The 19,313-nt window shown below is 34.5% G+C and overlaps 1 protein-coding gene across 1 annotated transcript; it reads left to right on the top strand.

Annotated features, from left to right (window-relative positions):
• The first annotated feature begins 252 nt into the window (after positions 1 to 252).
• On the top strand, positions 253 to 11,599 carry FRS2 (fibroblast growth factor receptor substrate 2). Its single transcript, XM_063309156.1, has 6 exons — positions 253 to 342; positions 1,307 to 1,398; positions 2,113 to 2,299; positions 7,312 to 7,470; positions 8,972 to 9,135; positions 9,379 to 11,599. Exons 2-6 carry the CDS (start codon positions 1,333 to 1,335, stop codon positions 10,366 to 10,368), a joined length of 1,566 nt encoding a protein of 521 aa, XP_063165226.1. The 5' UTR covers positions 253 to 342; positions 1,307 to 1,332; the 3' UTR covers positions 10,369 to 11,599.
• Positions 11,600 to 19,313: the final 7,714 nt, after the last annotated feature.

The following is a 19,313-nucleotide window of genomic DNA, read 5'->3' as shown; positions in this document are numbered from 1 at the left end:
AGATCCTTTCACAGAAGATGCTTTCAGTGGAGAGTCTTCTGTTGTACACTGAACTCAAAAAGTTGTTTCTTTTTTGTTATATATAATACATGTGAACACATACACCCTGTTCCTGTTCATTAGGAACATAAATTAGTAGTGGTTCATAACAGTATAGTAAGAACTGTTTTGTTTTAGAGCTAGTTTTCTATTTAAAGCTCTTTTCTCAATTTTGTTTTACAGTTTGTTTAAACTTTGATTTATAGGTCAAGTAACTATCTGGAAAGACAACATGATGTTTTGAAGTATGAAAGGAGTACTGTTGCTATACCACAGGCTAGGAATATTAATGGCCAAATCTAGGTGAGTATATTTACTTTCAGTCAGATGTTTCTCTACCAGAATCAGAAATCATCCTATAAAAATAATAAAGGCGGGATAGAAAATGAATGAATGAATGAATGAATTCCAAGGTATACAGTTATTATTATATTTCCTGTCCTGTAAGTAGATGGAATGTAAGGAGCTCTTGCTCCAAAACAACACAGCTTCTATTGTGCCTTTTAATTAGCAAAAAAAAAAAAGTTTGTAAGGTTACTTGACATACAGTACATCTTGTGGTTCTCCAGCTTTTATTTTCCTGCTCAAGTAGTTTCTGTGGCAGTAAGCACCTTTGCCAGTTTAGTATTGCATTCTAGCTGTAACCCTCTTTTAGAAAGAGGTACTGCCACTACCTTTCTGCCAGAATTTGCATATCTTAATATTTCTCCATATTTCCCCATCATTAGAAAACATTCTGCCAAGGTATACAAATTCATCTATTTGCTCTAATTTTTCATTATTTGTGTAAAACCTGCAGCATTTGCTTTACTTTTCCATCAAATACACCTGCCTTGGTTTGTGATACATTAATTTTCAGATCTGTATTCCTTGTTGCATCAAGCAATCTAGAATTTGCTGCAAATCATTTCGGTTCATTCAATTCTGCCCAGCACCTCCCCAGGCAGACTTAACAAACTAAGTTTCATATAATTTTTGCATTCACTCTTGTTACCTTTCCTTTTGTATAAGGGAACTATAAGAGCATTATCAAATAAGTTGTTTCATTACTAAAAATACAATATTTTAGAAATGTGGAATTCCTGGTACATTATTCAAGCATTTAAACATACTGTTTTTCTGTTAGACATCCTTATATTTGATCTCTCCATACTGCTTTATAATACCTATCATACATTTTCTGAATGCTTTGCAATTTTTTGGACTTCATTTTCCATTTCTCTGTATTGCATTCATCTTTAAAACTGTTGTCTTTACTTTGCTGTAGTAATCACATGGTCTTCTAAAGAAGTCATGGGTAGCTGTTGTAGCTGTCCTGATAAAGAAACAGACCCTGACAACCATCAAAACAAATTCAAGGTACAATTCTACATGGAAACTTTTGAGTGCAAAGTTCTGATTTAGGATCGGCAAGGAAAAATATTAATTGTAAGGACTGATAGAGATTTCTGTGGTAATTTTTTAAAATTCTGAACTGACTCAATTTTCAAGCTGATTGTTAAAGTAAGAGCTAAGTAAGTTTGAGATACAGTGCTGGGCAGCCTGTGCTTGCCTTATTTTGGACTACAACTCCCATCAGTGCAGAGCTAATGCTCAGACATTTTGACAGCTGTAGATCAAAAAACTGCAAAAAAACATACTCCACACCCTACTATATTATTTGTACTACTAGTGTACAGGTTCTCTATTATTTACCACAGAGATTCTTTGGATTTTTCTCTTTCTGTAACATATCCAGACGAGAAATAGTTGATGTAATAATCCATAATCCATATCACCAAATCATTGATATCTACTTAAACTCACTGAAATGGATGAAGGAAAGATACGAAATATATTTTGTGGCCTGCAGAAACATTTTCACATTTTGGGGAAAAAAATAAAATACCTATGAGCTATGTATTATTCTTGTAATCATGCTAGGTTTGTTTTCTATTATCTAGCAGTTTTTAATAAAGATTTGCTCAATTATGTTTAGTAAGGTATATGGTTGTTATTAAACTGTATAAATATTTGATTTTGATTATGTGAATTGTGTTATCAGTTTATTTTCTAAAAATATATATTTTCTAGGTTATTAATGTGGATGATGATGGTAATGAATTGGGTTCTGGTATAATGGAACTTACAGATACAGAATTAATCTTATATACCCATAAACGGGATTCTGTCAAGTGGCATTATCTCTGTCTGCGCCGTTATGGCTATGATTCCAATCTCTTCTCATTTGAGAGTGGTCGAAGATGTCAAACTGGACCAGGTATGTATAAATAGTCCCCTATTTCATAAGTCTGTTAGATGGAATTCATATATGAAGTAAAGTAATAGTGTTGGTGACATACGAAGACTTGGAAATACATGGGTATTAACCAACCTGGATCAACTGTAGTTTTAAGCAAATTAGTTTATCTAAATGAAATCCCATTCATGGATACAGTTATTCTCTTGAACTTTTGAAGTGCTCTGACAAATTCAAAGCCCTCCTTGTAACCAACTGGCAAGTGCAAAAGGCCAGTGTTTTCTATCTCATAGGTTTTTTTTTTTCATATTTCTATTTTTAAAATGTCAATTGCAGGCAAACGGAGAGACTATATTTAGATCAATATGGGAGCTGGCCAAAAGCTATGTCTGGCAGAGGGCTGGGAGCACTGAGGGGAGACTGGAACCTTAGCCCTGCCCATATGCTTCCTGTGCCCCTTCCCCTCCTTTTTAGGCCTTTCCAACACTGGGGATACCCAGTGACAAAAAGAATCTGCCATGGAGGGAAATTAGGAGGAATGGTATCTATCAGATTTCCCCTTTCAACCATAAGGTTGGAACTGTCTATTTGGAGAGGGAAACCCAACCTTTTCAGCCTGAAATACTTTCCTGCAGCATAGGATTATGTTGTTAAGGAAGTTTATTGGCGTTAGAAAGAAGTATTAACCTAACTAGCATTCACTGATCAGGAAAGCAATTTTAGAGTCATGTTTTCATTGACCTGAACACCATCAATTCAATGTTCAGTGACAGCAGGAAAAGACATGTTTCAACTAGAGTTTATTGGAAAAAGTTTTTAAAATAACAGTGGCCATAAATCTGTGGCCACATAGGGAAAACAGTGGGAAAAAAAGAGAAGAAAAAAGAGAGAAAGGGGCAATAATATGATGAAGATATCATAGCACTTTCCTCATAAGGAAAGATTTTTAATTTAGAAATGGACCACAGAGAGATAACATGCTGGAAAGGAACTGTATGAGTGGTTTTTTTCTCCCTCTTTACAACTGAATTCAGGTAATGGGTTCAGTATAAGCTAAAAAAATATTTGTCACAAAATGCATACTTAAGAAATTTATTGCTACAAGATAGGGTGATGGCCACTGACATAGAGGGCTTTAAGAGAAAATTAAACAATTTCATAGAGAGTAACTGTATCGGTGGCTATTTGAGTCTTCATTTTGATATACAACGTGCTTCTGAATACCAACTGCTGAAGGCAAATAGCAGGGAAGTGCAGTTCGTGAGTCACTGAACTCACATAATGGCCTTGTATAAATCACAGCTCAGTTCTAGCCTCTCCCACGTTATTCATGTGTAGATAAGTGACATAAATTGTAAACAGGTTTATATTCTCAAAAGTTAAGTATCATCTTTATTGATGGGCTTTTAAAAACGAAGGTCATGTGAATACAAATCTTGAAGCATATTTTCAGAATCCAATTGTCCCTTTGTATTTGAGAACACACAAATGTCCATGGGCCCATCTATTTATCATCATTTTAGCTTTTTGCTCATGAAGTATGATTAAATTCAGTATAAATAGTGTGTGTCTTTATGGTTTATTTTGTCTATCTAAATTATTAATTTATCTCCAGTGTGTTTTCCTTTTTTTAAAAAAGAATTTTATTAAGCTTCAGAAAAAGATAAAAGATACAGAAAAACAAAAAACTACAAAAAAGAAAGAAAGAAAAAGAACTAAAGTGTGAAAACACAAGATAATTTTTTTTAAATAGATTACAAAAAGAAGTGACTTCCGACTTTAAACATCAAGGATATACAACAATTTTCCATAATCAATCCCTTACTCTATATTAAACCAAAATAACATTATTTCTATAAATCAACCCCTTAGCACATTATAAAAATCACTAAATACCATTGCTCCTTCCCCTTATAGTAAAAGAAAAGAAAAAGTATAAATCACCTGATCAACTCCCCCCCGCCAAATAACAATTACTTAATTATTCCCTTCCCACTACATTCTATACATTCCTGTCTACTATAATAAAGATCAAAAATAAAAAAGCATGTAAATTGTCTGCCATTATAATTAATAATACAACAAACATGAATATTTTTTAAAAAACCTTAATCCCAATCATTAACGATAAACAAAATCATCCAAAGCCAAAAGACCATCCAGATAGATATTCTTAAACTCTTATCCCACTTTAAAATAGGCAAAGGGATTTACATATCCTCATAATAAACACAGAGCTATTTTCCTAAAGAAATCAAACAGCCCAACTGTTTAATAACCCCTTCTTTTCTATAACATTCCATCATGTAATACTGTTTTCCTGTTTGTGTGAGTTGTATGTTTCAGTACCAAGTAACTCTACAGAAATAATTTTATCTTCAAATGCCTGCCTTCACTGTGTATTTAAGCTATCTGTTATACACTACAGCTGCACAATGTCAACTACAGTTGGTGCAGTATGGGAGTATTTCAAAAGTCATATTACTTAGAGTCGTACTTGTTAAAATTCAAAGTGTTGCTCTATAAGGAAATTTTTTTAATACATTTCAAGTTTATAAACCTGCTTTTCTGGAGGCAGGCATAGACAATTTTCTTCAAAGGGCAGCATCATCCCAGACAGCATTGTACATGGCCCACCTACTGTCAGTGAAGTTTGCATGACACAAAGTCAATAGATTACAATTTAAAGGAAGGATAATTTGAAATTTATTACTGGCTTGAATAGAATAGTACATAATAGTTTTAATAAGTTAGATAAGCTAAAGCTAGCAGTAGCACACTTGTTAACAAGAATGTCAACTTAATGCTTTCAATGGAAGAATAATACAAAGCTGCAACTATACAGTTTCCCTTTGCTGATGATAGTAAGTTGGGGAGCTCCACTGCTGCTGAAGGAAAAAGCGAAATACTAGAGGCAAATCTTTGATACTGCTTACTTTGTTTCTGGTTTCAATCCTTGAGACCAAATCAAATTGACTTCATTTGTTCTATTCACATCTGTCTTCTGGTTCTTCAGCTTTTAACCTTGACATGAACCTGGACTGTGTACCCTGTGTCAGGTCCTTCTTACTTCTTTGTACATTTTATTTTAAAAAATAATTTTATTAAATTTCAAAAAAAGATAAAAGATACAGAAAAACTAAAAACTAAAAAAAACAACTAAAAAAGTGAAAACACAAGAGAAAATTTTGTAGATAGATTACAAAAAGAAGTGACTTCCCACTTTAAACATCAAGGATATACAGCAATTTCCCATAATCAATCCCTTACTCTATATTAAACCAAAATCACGTTATATCTATGTCAACCCCTTAGCACATTATAAAAATTGCTAAATACCATCGCCTAATCAACTCCTTCCCAAAATAACAATTACTTAATTATTCCATTCCTACTACTATTCTATGCATTCCTGTCTATTGTAATAAAGATCAAAAATAAAAAAGCATGTATATTGTCTGCCATTATGATTAATCATGCAAGAAACATGAATACAAAAAACATGAATAAGAAAAAACCTTAATAATCATAATCCCAATCATTTACGATAGGTAAAATTATCCAAAGCCAAAAGACCATCCAGATAAATATTTTTAATCCCTTAACCCACTTCAAAATAGACCAAAACATTTACATATCCCCATAATAAGCACAGCGCTTAAAGAAATCAAACAGCCCAACTGCTCCCCTCGCAAACACAGGCTTCTCTTCAGAAAACCTCCCATATATAATAACCCCTTCTTTTCCATAACATTCCATCAAAAAGTCAAATCCACTCATGTCTTGCAGCTCAATTTCTCCATTTAAGTTCTTCAATTCAGCATTGCCAATTTCATCCAGAATTTCAACAGAAGCCTAATCTCACTCACATTTCCATCATTGACAGATTCTCCAGGTTCATCTACGTTGTTCCCAGACAGATGGCACATTTTAGACCACATATTTTCCACAATGCTCTGAATGTCTTGCATAGTAACTTGGCAGTAATCAGAAAAAATCTGCTTAATATCTGCTTTAATATCTCAGTGAAAGTCAGAGAAAGCCTGGTTAAGATCCTCCATGTCTGAAGCAGTAAATTATGGTGCCCCCTAGATACTTAACTGGCAGAAGTAAAAGGTAATGGAAAATTTCCGAACTGAGTTAAGGTAACAGACAATTCCCAGAGAAAGTAGTGCCAGGAAAGTAAAAGTTCAGAATGGCAGATTCAACGTGTAGGAAAAATGCTAAAAACTTCAAAATTAGTGCAAAAATAATAACAGGGAGAAGATAACATACTCTCAACCCTTCTTAGTATTGGATGGAAAGCAAAATCCAAAACTTAAAAAAAATGTTTTAAGAAATTTAATCACAAAAATAACGATAAGCACCAAGAGAGATCGTTTCTCCTTAATGTAGAAAGCCTCTTAGGGTACTAATACTTAATGAATAAATTGGGTGCTATAGAAATGGGGTGGCTGGACTTAATGTCCCTTTAAGGCTGCAGCGCGGCTTGGAAGTGGTGATATCCCAACCTCCCAGCGAAGTCTTACCCGTTGATTGCAGACGCTGTTTACGATCTCCTGGTTGCAACTCTCCATCCGGAGGACAAATGGGTCAATTCTGAGCATTTTCCTTGGTCCAGAAAAATGCTCCTGGGCTTCAGGAGAAACCGGCCTGACCCGAAAAAACTGCCACGATGCCAGTTCTGCCCACGGAGCTCGCAGGCACAGCTGCTCAGTCTGCCATGTTCCCACTGGAAGTCTTACTTCTTTGTAAACTTCTGTACAAAGTTTACATTGATTTTGGTACTGTAATTGAGCAGAAAACTTGAAATTTATTAATTGTGAAACCATATTCTTGTAAGAGGCAGTTGTTCCAAAGATGTTTTCTGATATGGATACCAAAATTCTCCCTTGGAATTGCAGGAACTTGTAACTGGTAAAAATTTAAAAACTAAATTTGATAGTTCTCTTTCATTAACAGGTATATGAGTAAATGGATTATGCTATCATATATTATTATGAGGATGTCTAATGTATTATATGTTGTTGTAGGGATATTTGCCTTCAAGTGTGCTCGTGCAGAGGAACTATTTAATATGCTGCAAGAAATTATGCAGAATAATAGTATAAATGTAGTAGAAGAGCCGGTTGTAGAAAGGAACCTACATCAAACAGAGATTGAAGTTCCAAGAACACCCCTCACCCCTACCAGTAAGTTTATGTATGAGTGATTCATTAACTAGGCTTACATGCTTTGTTAAGCTTGCCAAAAAATTTTACCTTAAATGTTTCAAGTGATAATTATTGCATGTAATTTTTTCACATCAGGTGACAGTTAATATTTTAAAGGAAATATATAGGAATTAATGGACTAAAAGAATTTATGCTGGCTGTTGTCCTAAGAGATTTGTTCTTGAATATTTTTTCAAGATGGCGCCTGGTAGGAACTGAACGTTAGCAACAGTTATTGAAAGTTTCTGGTGGGAGGGCAGAGACAGATCGTTATGCTTTGGGGGTTGCAGAGTGGAGACGACTAAGTTGATAATTGAAACAACCATGAGAGTTGTCTTGTGAGTGAGCTGTGACAGCTGCAAGTTTTCCAATTTGGGAAACTTGGTGGACTGGGTGGAGTTGCAGCAGCAATAATTTTGACTCCTGAGCACACTGGCCCTTCAGTGGAGAACAATGACCTGAGCTGTGGTGGTGGTAAGTTTAGGCAGCAGAAGCAGGATCAGTCAAGGAACATGTATGTTACCAACCCAAACTCTGCCCAGGCCTAGATCTTCTGTGACCATGGTTTGTTTCCTTTGTAGGACATACTTATGTCTGAGGATGACTATCTTCCTTTTCTGTTACCTGATATTACTCTATTTCTTTGGTTTCAGTTTGTTCATTGAGAAATATGAACTATAAATAAATATTCATTGTATAAATGTGGAGAGTTAAAATAATCTCATCATGATAAATAATGATTAATGATTATTTATTTAGTATGGTACTGTTCATGTTAAAAGATCCTAAAGAAATATACAGAACAGTCGAAGTACAGCATGACTGCATAGAGGTACTTTAATATTGTTTGACTATTTATGTTGATTTATATTTCAGCTGATTTTCTTGTTTTTAACTGGATATTAAAAACATCCTCTGGATATTAGTTGTCCAGAGTTGCATAGTGAGTGGGTGATCATACAAACTGAACACACAAATGAATAATTAAATACTCTTTTTTCAAAAGTTGCTCCAAGTCTTGAGAATGGAGAAGATTATAAATTTTAACGAGTACATTCTGATGCAGAGCAGGCTAAACCCAAGAATCACCAGTTTATAACATGATTCAATTTACTGTCCTTCCTTTAGCCAGTCTATGCTTCTAGACAGGTATCCAGTTTTTAATACAGAGCATGAGACCTTTTAATACAGAGAATGAAGCCCCTTTTAATACATGTGGCCCTTTGCTCTAGGAAGCCTGAGCATGAAGTATGAATTTTGCTTTCTTTAAGACAGAATGCCAATATGAAACTCTGCAGAACCCTTTATTACAACTTTTTTTCTGTTGCTTTTGAGTCAGTTTTTGACTCCTGGCAACTGCTTGGACAAGTCCCTGCAGTTGATAACATAACTTGTAATGAATTAGTATTTATTAATATATATTTTCTGAAGGAATAGTATTTTAATACCAATAAAATAATTGGATTTTCTTTTTAACCAGCACCTGGATTGAGTGGGCAGAATTTACCTAATGGGTACCCAAGGTATCCCTCCTATGGAGATGCTTCATCACATCCTTCCAGCAGACACCCTTCAGTAGGAAGTGCACGTCTTCCCTCAGTAGGTGAAGAGTCAACACACCCCTTGCTTGTAGCAGAGGAGCAAGTAAGTTATTCTGAATTTCCTCTTCCACGTATGAATTCTACTGTAACTAGCCATGATTATATATTTATATTAACATTGCTAAAATACATCCTTTTTATGATGGAAATACCCTGAACCCAGTTTCTTGTTTAGTGGGTGTCCAAATTATTGTATATCACTTTTGGGTATAATAAATCTATGTGATCAGGAGCAAAAAAGAATATGGCAAAGTATAAGGTTGACACTTGTCTCTATCTTTTGCAGGTCCATACATATGTGAATACAACAGGTGTACAGGAGGAAAGAAAAAACAAGCTAAGTGTGCGCACACCTCTGGAACAAAAGGTTCCCAATGCAGAAACAAACAAGGCAAGAGAAGAGGAGACTTGCTCTGATGACAGGGATGCCCAGGTGGTACTGGAACCTGAAGGAGTCAAATTTGTTTTGGGTCCTACACCTGTCCAGCGACAGTTAATGGAGAAGGAAAAACTGGAATCAAGTGGGAATAGTACTCAAATTAGTGGGAACAGTACTGAAACAAGCGGTAGCAGCACTCATGCTAGTGGGAATAGTAACAATGAATGGGATACTGGATATGACAGTGATGAACGCAAAGAAGTTTCATCTGGTAACAAGCTAACATATGAAAATGTAAATAGAATGTCTGTCCCTAATGCTCCAGGGCTCAGGAGAGGTCGTCTAGTGTCATCCAGTACCTCTGATACTCAGAACATCAACAATTCAGCTCAAAGGAGAACTGCACTGTTAAATTATGAAAATCTTCCATCTTTGCCTCCAGTTTGGGAAGCTCATAAGCTAAGCAAAGAGGAGGAGGACAGTTTAGGACCAAAGACACCCTCTTTGAATGGCTATCATAATAATTTAGATCCCATGCATAATTATGTCAATACAGAGAATGTAACAGTACCATCAAGTGCTCACAAAGTCGAATATGCAAGACGTCAGGACTGTACCCCTACGGTCTTTAATTTTGATATTAGACGACCAAGCTCAGAACACAGGCAACTCAATTACATACAAGTTGATTTGGAAGGTGGCAGTGACTCTGATAACCCACAGACTCCCAAAACCCCTACTACTCCACTTCCACCAACGCCAACCAGGCGCACTGAGCTATATGCTGTAATAGATATTGAAAGAACTGCTGCTATGTCAAGCTTGCAGAAAGCACTGCCACGAGACGACGGTACTTCTAGAAAAACTAGACATAACAGTACTGACCTGCCTATGTGAGCCTGGAAAGCAGTAGTTGAACCATTTGCACCTTTGTGAAGAATTGTTTTAATTGAATGAGTGCTGTTTTGATCTCTGAATGCTATCACCTTTCATAGATTAATAGATTTTTCTGAATACTTCATTTGCTTGCTTAAAGGGAATTTATGGTAGAAAAAGTATTAAATAACATTATCACTTTACAATTGTAGAAACAGCTTTTAAATATTTTTGCCATTTTTATAGTGCCTATTTCATTGTCTGAAAGTTCTAGTAGCCAATTATGACAAATTGGCCGTGTGCCTAAAATCACTGAAGGCATTATGACACTCCTATGCTGCCTGAAACTTGCATTATTTGCAAATCAGGAGAATTTCTCATGGTATATGTTTATAGAGTCACATATTCCAGTTGAATTTATGGCTTAATGTGGTATAAATGAGAAAGATTTTAGTCACGGTATGGTTTTCTTTCAGGGTGCTGGGTTTATGGGAACGGACCGACAGGCAGCTGTTACCCTCGAAACCTCCCCTAATAGGACCATCTTTCTGTAGTAAATCGTTTTACTAAATTTAGTAAAGCCAATTTTTAGTACTGAAGGGAATGCTGTTTAGTGGCTGATTTGGGAGAGATAAAAATGGATGAAATCATCAGCTTCATTAAACTTACATTCAGATGTCATGTAGCTCATGGAATTGGTTTAAAATTACCCATGATCTTTAGATGCACTTTAAATCCACTAACCATAAGTCCAACAACTAGTAATTTAGAAACATGCTCTGGTACAATTCCATTAGTTAAGTTTGTGTTGCAGTTCTAGAATATGTTTTTGCTTTCTCAAGTTACAACAGGGAGTAATATGAAGAAGGTACATCATTTAGTGGGGAAATGACATGCACCTAGAAAATTTCAAACCTTTTGTCAAGTAAAGATGGATGTTGTTAAAGGAGTATTGCGCTTTATGGGCCAAGGGCTATACATTATATATCTAGGACACAAAGGATGGTATTGCATTTACCTGCAGTGCAACTTTTTTCACTCTCTTTTTCTGTGTGTAGTTCCATTACTTTCTCCAAAGCTGCTTTTGAAGACCTTCAAAGACCTATGAAGGCCTCCTAGAACAACTATTCCATGTACTCTGAAGGGATGCAAACAAAAAAAAAATCAGGCCTCCTCCCTAGTACATGCAAAAGCACTACTAATGCACAGGTCTCTTTGGTTTTCAACCTGTGTGTTAAATTAGTTACTTATTTTTTAAAAAAAATACCAACTTGAGTTTTGGAGTTGACCTGCCACTATTATGGGAGATATATCACTACTGTTTTCTTTCCATTAGGTTTCCTTCCATCAAAGTATATGAAATTTGTCTTGCTTTAGATATCCAAAATGTAGCAGCTACTTTTTTTTGATATAATTATATAGATACTCACACTCTAGATGTTTTTGATGTGATTCACAATCGTGTGTGTATAGTGGGTTATTTTTACCTTCTACTTTTGAAATACTCTCTTATCTCTCTCTTTTCCTTTGTGTCAATAGCTTGACTCTGTATGTAGTCTGTGTTCAATGTATTTTGTGTATTTCATCTTGGTCACCGTCTTTCATTTGTATGGGAAAGGCCCATTTGTAACATAACTTAAGAGAAAGCCGTCTTTCACAAATTTAAAGATGCATTATATTCATTTAAGAGCAAGAACTGCTGTGTTACTTTTACAAAGAGGCATGCTGTAACATGTTTTCATGTTTAGCTTAACCCAGAAAAAAGGAATTGCAAACCAAAGTATCAAAGTCAGAATGATGGATTTAATACATTGTATGGCTTACTTATACAAGCCAGTAACATGATTTAGTTCTATGAATAATGGCAATTTGGGGTACTGTGAGATTGAGATCCTGACATCAACAAGCAAAAAATCCTTTCAGTTCTGTTGTAAGCTACCACTTTCTACTTCTATAACGTAACTGATGTCAGATGTTCCAACTTAAGCTTGTTTTGCGGGAAGTAAAAATGGAATACCTACTGAACAAAGTCTCTTTAAGTAATACTCGTAACTCTTTAATAGATGGCTCATAGCTTAATTACTCCTGAATATTTCCTGTACATTTGGCATTTGTTGATTTTTTTACCTTACAATCCATTTTTGACTCTGAGATTCCCAATTAGAAGCCTGTATTGTATCCAGTGCTGTGCAAAGTTTATAACAGTATGAACCAGCTTCTACCTACAATTTAAAAAAAGTAAAGCTTTTATAAGGAGCTATGAGACTTATAGAGATGTAGCCATTCCTATGCATTTTGAGAATGTGGAAAAGAACAATGCTTTGGCTAGTATGGTTTCCCAGGGAAAAGAAAAAAAACCAGACATTATGAGAAAATTGAAATATAAAGCTTATTTTCTTATCAGACTTAAAGAACATGAATTATATAATATATAGATAGCACATAATGGTACTATTTGATATATTTATAAAAATTCAAAATAGAAGCATTTTTATTTGAACAGTAATTTCAAATCTGGCCAGTGTTATCACATAGTATATTTTGTCTAAAGCTGAAATCTTTTATCTGCTTATCTGGGGTTAAGTCCTATCGAACTCTGTTTCTCTTACCTCTTAATAGACATCCATACATTTGTACCGTAAGGTACTTATTTTTTCAGCAGTTGAGAAAATAGGGGAAAGTGAAAACATTGAAACTATCAATATAGTAGTAAAGTAGGATTTTATTATTTGAATTTAAAGTAATATGTAGACCTTAGTATGATCATGCAGAAACTAAAGGATTCATATTTTAGAATTAAGCTCTGAAAATAAGTATTCATGTTAATCTATATACTACTAAAATTCTCATGTCTGTACTTTGTAACCTTTAACTGGGAGAAAAAGTGCATTATAGGTGAACCATTTTTCAACCGAGGTACCTAAAATGGGCTAACTTACAGAATGCATCCAAAATCTGGGACCCGTGACTCCAGTAGAATTGAAATTTGGCAAATTTTATAAAACATTTTATGACATTTAAATTATCATAAAACATTTTATTACATAATACAAAATGTCATTAAAACATTTCCTGTGGTCAATTCCTGATGTTTGACTGTGCTATATAGTTCAATATGAATGACGTGGGCTATTTTCAAGGCAGATACATCTCTGAATATCTCACTGAATTTTTAAGAACTTTTCCAGTGAAGGCAGTACATAAAGAAGCTCTGCCATTGTTGAAAGCATTGAGGAATCTGGTAAGGAAATATCTCTGAAACGATGATCCAATGGGTCACGGGTTGTCTAGAATTATATAGGAGTGGCAGTATATTTGAATAGCTACACTTCATAGCAATGTACTATTTTCTATACAAAATACAGTCCTATGGACACTTAACTAGAATTTAGTATCAACTGATTCCAGGAAACCTTTTCTGACTAAACAGGACTAAAATCCCTCATGTTTTGAGTAACTGTAGAGAAAAACAGTTGTCCCAAAATTATATTTATTTTATCTCACATGATACTAGTAAATTTATAACTGAAAGTACTAACTCTATCAGATTATGAACTGAACCAGACTTCAAAAAAGGACCAAATTCTTCAATCAATACATTCTGTGCTAATATTTACTAATTTAGAATGTTGTATCCAAAATACTTGCATCAGTGCGAATTTGCTATGTAGCAATATGTTAAAATCAATGGTGTTTGCATGTCCTAATTTTCTATTTCTCACTGGAAAAAAATGGAGAGAAAACTTAGGAACCAATATATATGATAGTTTCTGTTTTTTCTCCCTGGTCCTTCACCTCTCTAGTTAATAGGAACTTCATACTGAACGAAATGTTTTAAAAGAAAACATAAAATATATTAAAAAGCAATAGTTGAGCTTAGACAAAAAAAAAAAACACCTTTGGAAACATAAGAACACTGTTCGATCAGGCCAAAGGGTAATTTCTGTGTGGCTAGTAAGGTTTATATGGGAAGTTCACAGCAAAATTTGAGAGCAGTGGCATTCTCTCTCACACACAGCAACTACCATTCAGAGGCATATTGGCTCCAATTCCAGAGGAGTGTGCGTGTGCGTGCACACAAATAGGCTCTCTCTGCTAAGCTTTGTATTCTGTTGTAATTTCATTTTTATTTAAATAATACTTAGGGGGATAAACTGCCTGAAACATCTTCCAGTTCATAGTGTATGAGAATATAATGAGATATACAACAGAACTCGTTGTCATGGAAAAAACAGGGTATTCCTTTATGACATAATATTTTAATTTTTTTTCTATCTGTCTACAAACATTACTTTGGTTTTGTTGTCAGTAAATTTAAGAGTATCGGATACTAAGGACATTGTCTATAAGGAACACTAACCCCGAAAGTCAGAATAATATACAAGCTTTCCTCAGTTTAATCTGCTGCAGTTAACTGGATCTGTTTAGTAAAACCCCATGCCTTAAGTAGTTTTCCCCAAACTGGTGCCAGATGTGATGTGGCTAGAAGTCTCTGATTTCCAAGTCAATATATTGGCTGAAAATTAGAGAGACTGCATTTCCAAAACACTTGGAGAGGCCAGGTTGTAGAAAAAGTTTTAAGTTCCAAAATACTGAAAATACCTACAGTGAAATATGTATTGCAGTGTAATAGGAAAGATGATGTAACCAGAGAATAGTTTTGTCATAAAACTTCAGTATGATGAGCTGTGTCTATTTCTCCTTCTCTATTCTTCATGTATTTAGTACTAAGCGTACCATAACCTTATAAATATGTTGGAAAGTAATGAGATATTTCCTTTCTCATTTTCTGTTATAGAAAATATTTTCATAGTTTCGTATCTACCTTTTCAGTGTAGCTGGCAGTATGTCTCATTAGCTGCTATCAACTGATGATATGCACTTTACTGGATAGAGTCAACATTGTGGTAAATTCATAATTGCAAATTTCAGACTGCTTTTCTTTTTTTCATCAGTATTAATATTTGCGTTGGATTTGCAAAGTGCTTATCAGGATAGCACTGAAAATAAATATTAATGGGGAAATAACTAGCATAATGAAACTTTCTCTACAATACTTTTCAAAAAATTACAGTGCCTTCAGTAATGCTGATAATCCATTTCTGTGGTGACCTTGTGTTAATTTAGCCTGAATTTTAATATTGTAGAAAAGTACAACTTATGAGATAAAATTGCCACACTTGAAGCTTTTTACTGTGATATTTTTGTACTGAAACGCCTAAAAGAAGATGTGATAGTTTGTCAAAATAAAGTGCCATCAGAGCTATATGAGCATGTGCACTGCTATTCCGAAAATTATATTCAGTAAAATCATAATTCCGTCCATCTTTTTCTCTGTGCCATATCTCTCTATCCAGACTGTATAGATATAGCAACATAAGCCAAATTATATTCTGTCAAACTAATTTGCAGAGATTCTTTTTTTCATGTTACCTTGTTTCATCAAATAGTGCAAAATGGGAAGGAAATACATAGATCTGAAGTGGCAGGAAATAGTTCTGCTTTGCACAAAAAATATGTGCCTCCACTACAGGGAGTCCATTTAGCCTACCATAGTTTCAAAGATTGGAGTGGGCATTTAAAACACATTTCAGCTATTTCAGCCACCAGGCAGTTTTTTTCATAGGAAAATCAATCTGGAAGGCCAGTGGCACTGTTATGCGGGCAGAGTGAACACATACATGGCCATGGCTACATGCTGAAATGATCAGCTTGATAAATTCAGCTAAAAGGTGCTCTACCAAAACATGATAGAAGACAACATTGTCACTTTGTACTTCTAATAATTTACATGTTGAATTATTTCTATGTAGGAAAACTTGATGTGCAGAAGGCTTCTCAGAATTGTCCATAACAGATGAAGCTGATGAGTTGAAGCAGTTTCAAGATGGCCAAAACTGTCTTTTTATGATTTATTCTATGGTGGTTTCTGATATAGTAATGTGCCGTTGTATGCTAAAATGATCCAATCATCAACATGGTGCTTTACTTTGTAGTTTTCTTGCACAAATTCCTACCTTAAGGAGGTATAGGCTTTGTTTGCACTACTGGTGCAAACTGAAACTCTGTTTTCTCTGCCAGTTTCAGTTGTCCTCATTTGTTCTGTTTTTAATTATTTACTGATTTTCAGTGAGTTTTGCACTATTGCACCTCTCCATTTATTAGTCAAAATTCTAAGGTTTCTAACAGAAGCAATTGATTTGAACATGAATGATCCTTACAGAAACTATTACCTAGTAATTCCAGAAACCAGCTAAATCTGATTTTGTCTCAAGACTATTTTTTAATCTAGTTCTTTCATGCACTCTGCCACCTGTCCCCTCCTTTCAGTTTTTTAAACTAACTAAAATCGTAGTAGATCTTTATACTGCATTACTGAAGGTAGAAAATGTATGGGTGTATTTGCATATATTTTGGAATAGGAAGGCTCTATCTACTGGTAGTTTGTCAAGATTTATTTCTGGTCAGCAAAGACGATCTAATGGAATGTTCACTGAATGGGGGGCAGACATAGTATTAAGTGTGCACAAATTATACAAGTCCATTTAATAGATAAAAATCAAACCATCAAATTCAAATTCATCAAATTTTGCCACTGCCTATCTCCCCCCAGAAGAAGGACTTTGGGCTGGAATTTAATTTGTTGCTATTACTATTTATCCCAATGTACTCAGGAATAGTACAGTGAAATGTACTTACTGTATTCTTATACAATAAGAAAATTGGTAATGGAATACATCAAAGCAATATTGCCTGTGATCCCACTATATAATGGTTATTTTTTAACCATTGTCTGGAATTCTTATTCTTGGAATCTTAATATTATGAAAATCCTTTCCCCTTCCTCAGTTTGAGAAATTGTATCCCTTCTAAGTTCACAAACAAGCTTATAGCAAATAACCACCCATTCAATTTCAAAATAATATTCCTAAAACATGCATTTATTAAAAAATAAACTAAGAGCAACTTAAGAAATCCTGAATTATATTTTATGCCTAGAATTATTAACATTGCTTGAACATTTCTGATACTATACTGTTCTCTCTTCTCTAGAGCTATCTAGTTTGTTGGATCTCATAGTATCTTCACTTGCTAAGCTTTTACTTTTTCTGTCAACAGTGCATTGCAACAACCAATTATTCAGTAATAGTATTTAAATGTTGATACTTCTCACATCAGTGTGACCAGTTAATAACAAGAGTTTCTCTATTTACTAATGGTACAAAACACTATTTTCAAGGTGGTCAGCCTATTTTGGATTCCCCAACTTGCACATATATTTCCATGTTGAATTTTGTCCATTTAAGAGATAATATGTTCCCCAAAGTATCAGTTTGTATTGCATTCTTCCATTCTATAACAGTGTGTTTAAACAATATGTACTAGCACTAACTAATCCAATCTAATAAGCAGATGTTCACCACAGGCATTACATACTTCATAACTGGCAGCTCTTGCGGTACAGCCGATGTGTTTTTCAAATGTTTCTTGGCCTAGCATGCTAATATACTGACATGCTAATAAGACTAAAGCCTGAGAACCATGAGCAGAAGGAAGATTAAATTGCAGGACTTTCCTGCCCTGCACCCCTGAAAACCTGTCCCTGAGGGTCAGAGGAGCCACTAAAATGTCATAGGCTGAGGTGTAAAGGATTGTTGTGGGAGATATCTTGGATGAATGATACTTTGCCTACACAAGGTGCGTCCATCCAATTTGAGGTGATCGATGTCTTAACTGATTACACCAATCCTCATAACTTTTAGTAGGGGTACTGGGGCAGAAGGGAGAGAAAGTCTTTCACAAGCTTCCTTCTTCTCTGTTTTCAAAAATTTACTCTAACACAGCATTTCCTGTGAAAGAATGAGTGTCAAGATATCTCAAAATAGCCTTTATAGTCCATGAAGCATTGCTTAATAAATCAAATTTTAACCATTTACTTGCAAAAGGTATGTAAACCATTTTTGCCATTTTTAAGGCTAAAATTATATGTTTGGTAAAATACATGTTGTCTGTCATGTATACATTTGTAATGTCTGATAGTCATTATGAATGAGTTTATTAATTATTTTGGCACAATGTAGTCTTCCTATATGTTCATAAAGAACTGTCTTGGAACAGAACCTTTATAAACATATAATTCTCAGTGAGCTGTCCTTTTGAAATATTCTGTAACAGAGTTTATGCTATAGAGGGCTATACACACAAACAGCCTTAAAAGAGTGTAGGAGCAATTAGATGATTTCTCTAATATACGCCAGTCATTGACAAACTGGATGAAATTAGGCCCAAATAAGTGTCATCTTCCTCTAGTCCTCACTTTCCAGAGACATAATCTTTGCCATATAAATATAACAGTGAAAATAATATTGTCATACAATTTCACATACTGTACTACCTTCTGATAAAGGGAAGAATGATTTAAATCTTCAGTTTAGAGATTCAATTTACTAATGTAATAAAAACATGAATTGTTTGTTTTTTTCAGCAGTGATCCAAAAATGATATAGAACAATGCTCAGTAAATTGAGTATTCAATAAATAATTAAACAATAAATACATTTTACTATATGTGTGGAGTTAAATATTACTGTGAATTTTGCTTCTCTTCATGTTTTGAGTTTTGAAATACTCTATGTGAAATAAATGATTTTAAAAATGGAGAGGACCCTTCACTCAGGAATTTCTATACTCGTTTTGTTAACAGTGGATGTCAACACCTTAAATTGTGTTTAATTTCATCTTTAAAAATACATACATGATACTCTGTATTCTTATTATTTGCTAAACAAGGAATACAGATATCTCGCTTGTAAGACATTGATTCTCACCGAATGTAAAAGAAATGCTTCCATTTTGTAAAAAAGAGTTACTGTTTGTATGGTATACCATGTTATGGTGTGTCTCAACCAGCAAGTATGATGCCTTTTTATTTTTATGGCATAAACTTCCATTCATTGTCGCATCAC

Source organism: Candoia aspera, chromosome 7 (assembly GCF_035149785.1).
Source record: "Candoia aspera isolate rCanAsp1 chromosome 7, rCanAsp1.hap2, whole genome shotgun sequence".
Lineage (NCBI taxonomy): Eukaryota > Metazoa > Chordata > Lepidosauria > Squamata > Boidae > Candoia > Candoia aspera.
Note: the sequence above shows the minus strand (reverse complement) of the source record. Positions and strands in the feature narration are given on the sequence as shown.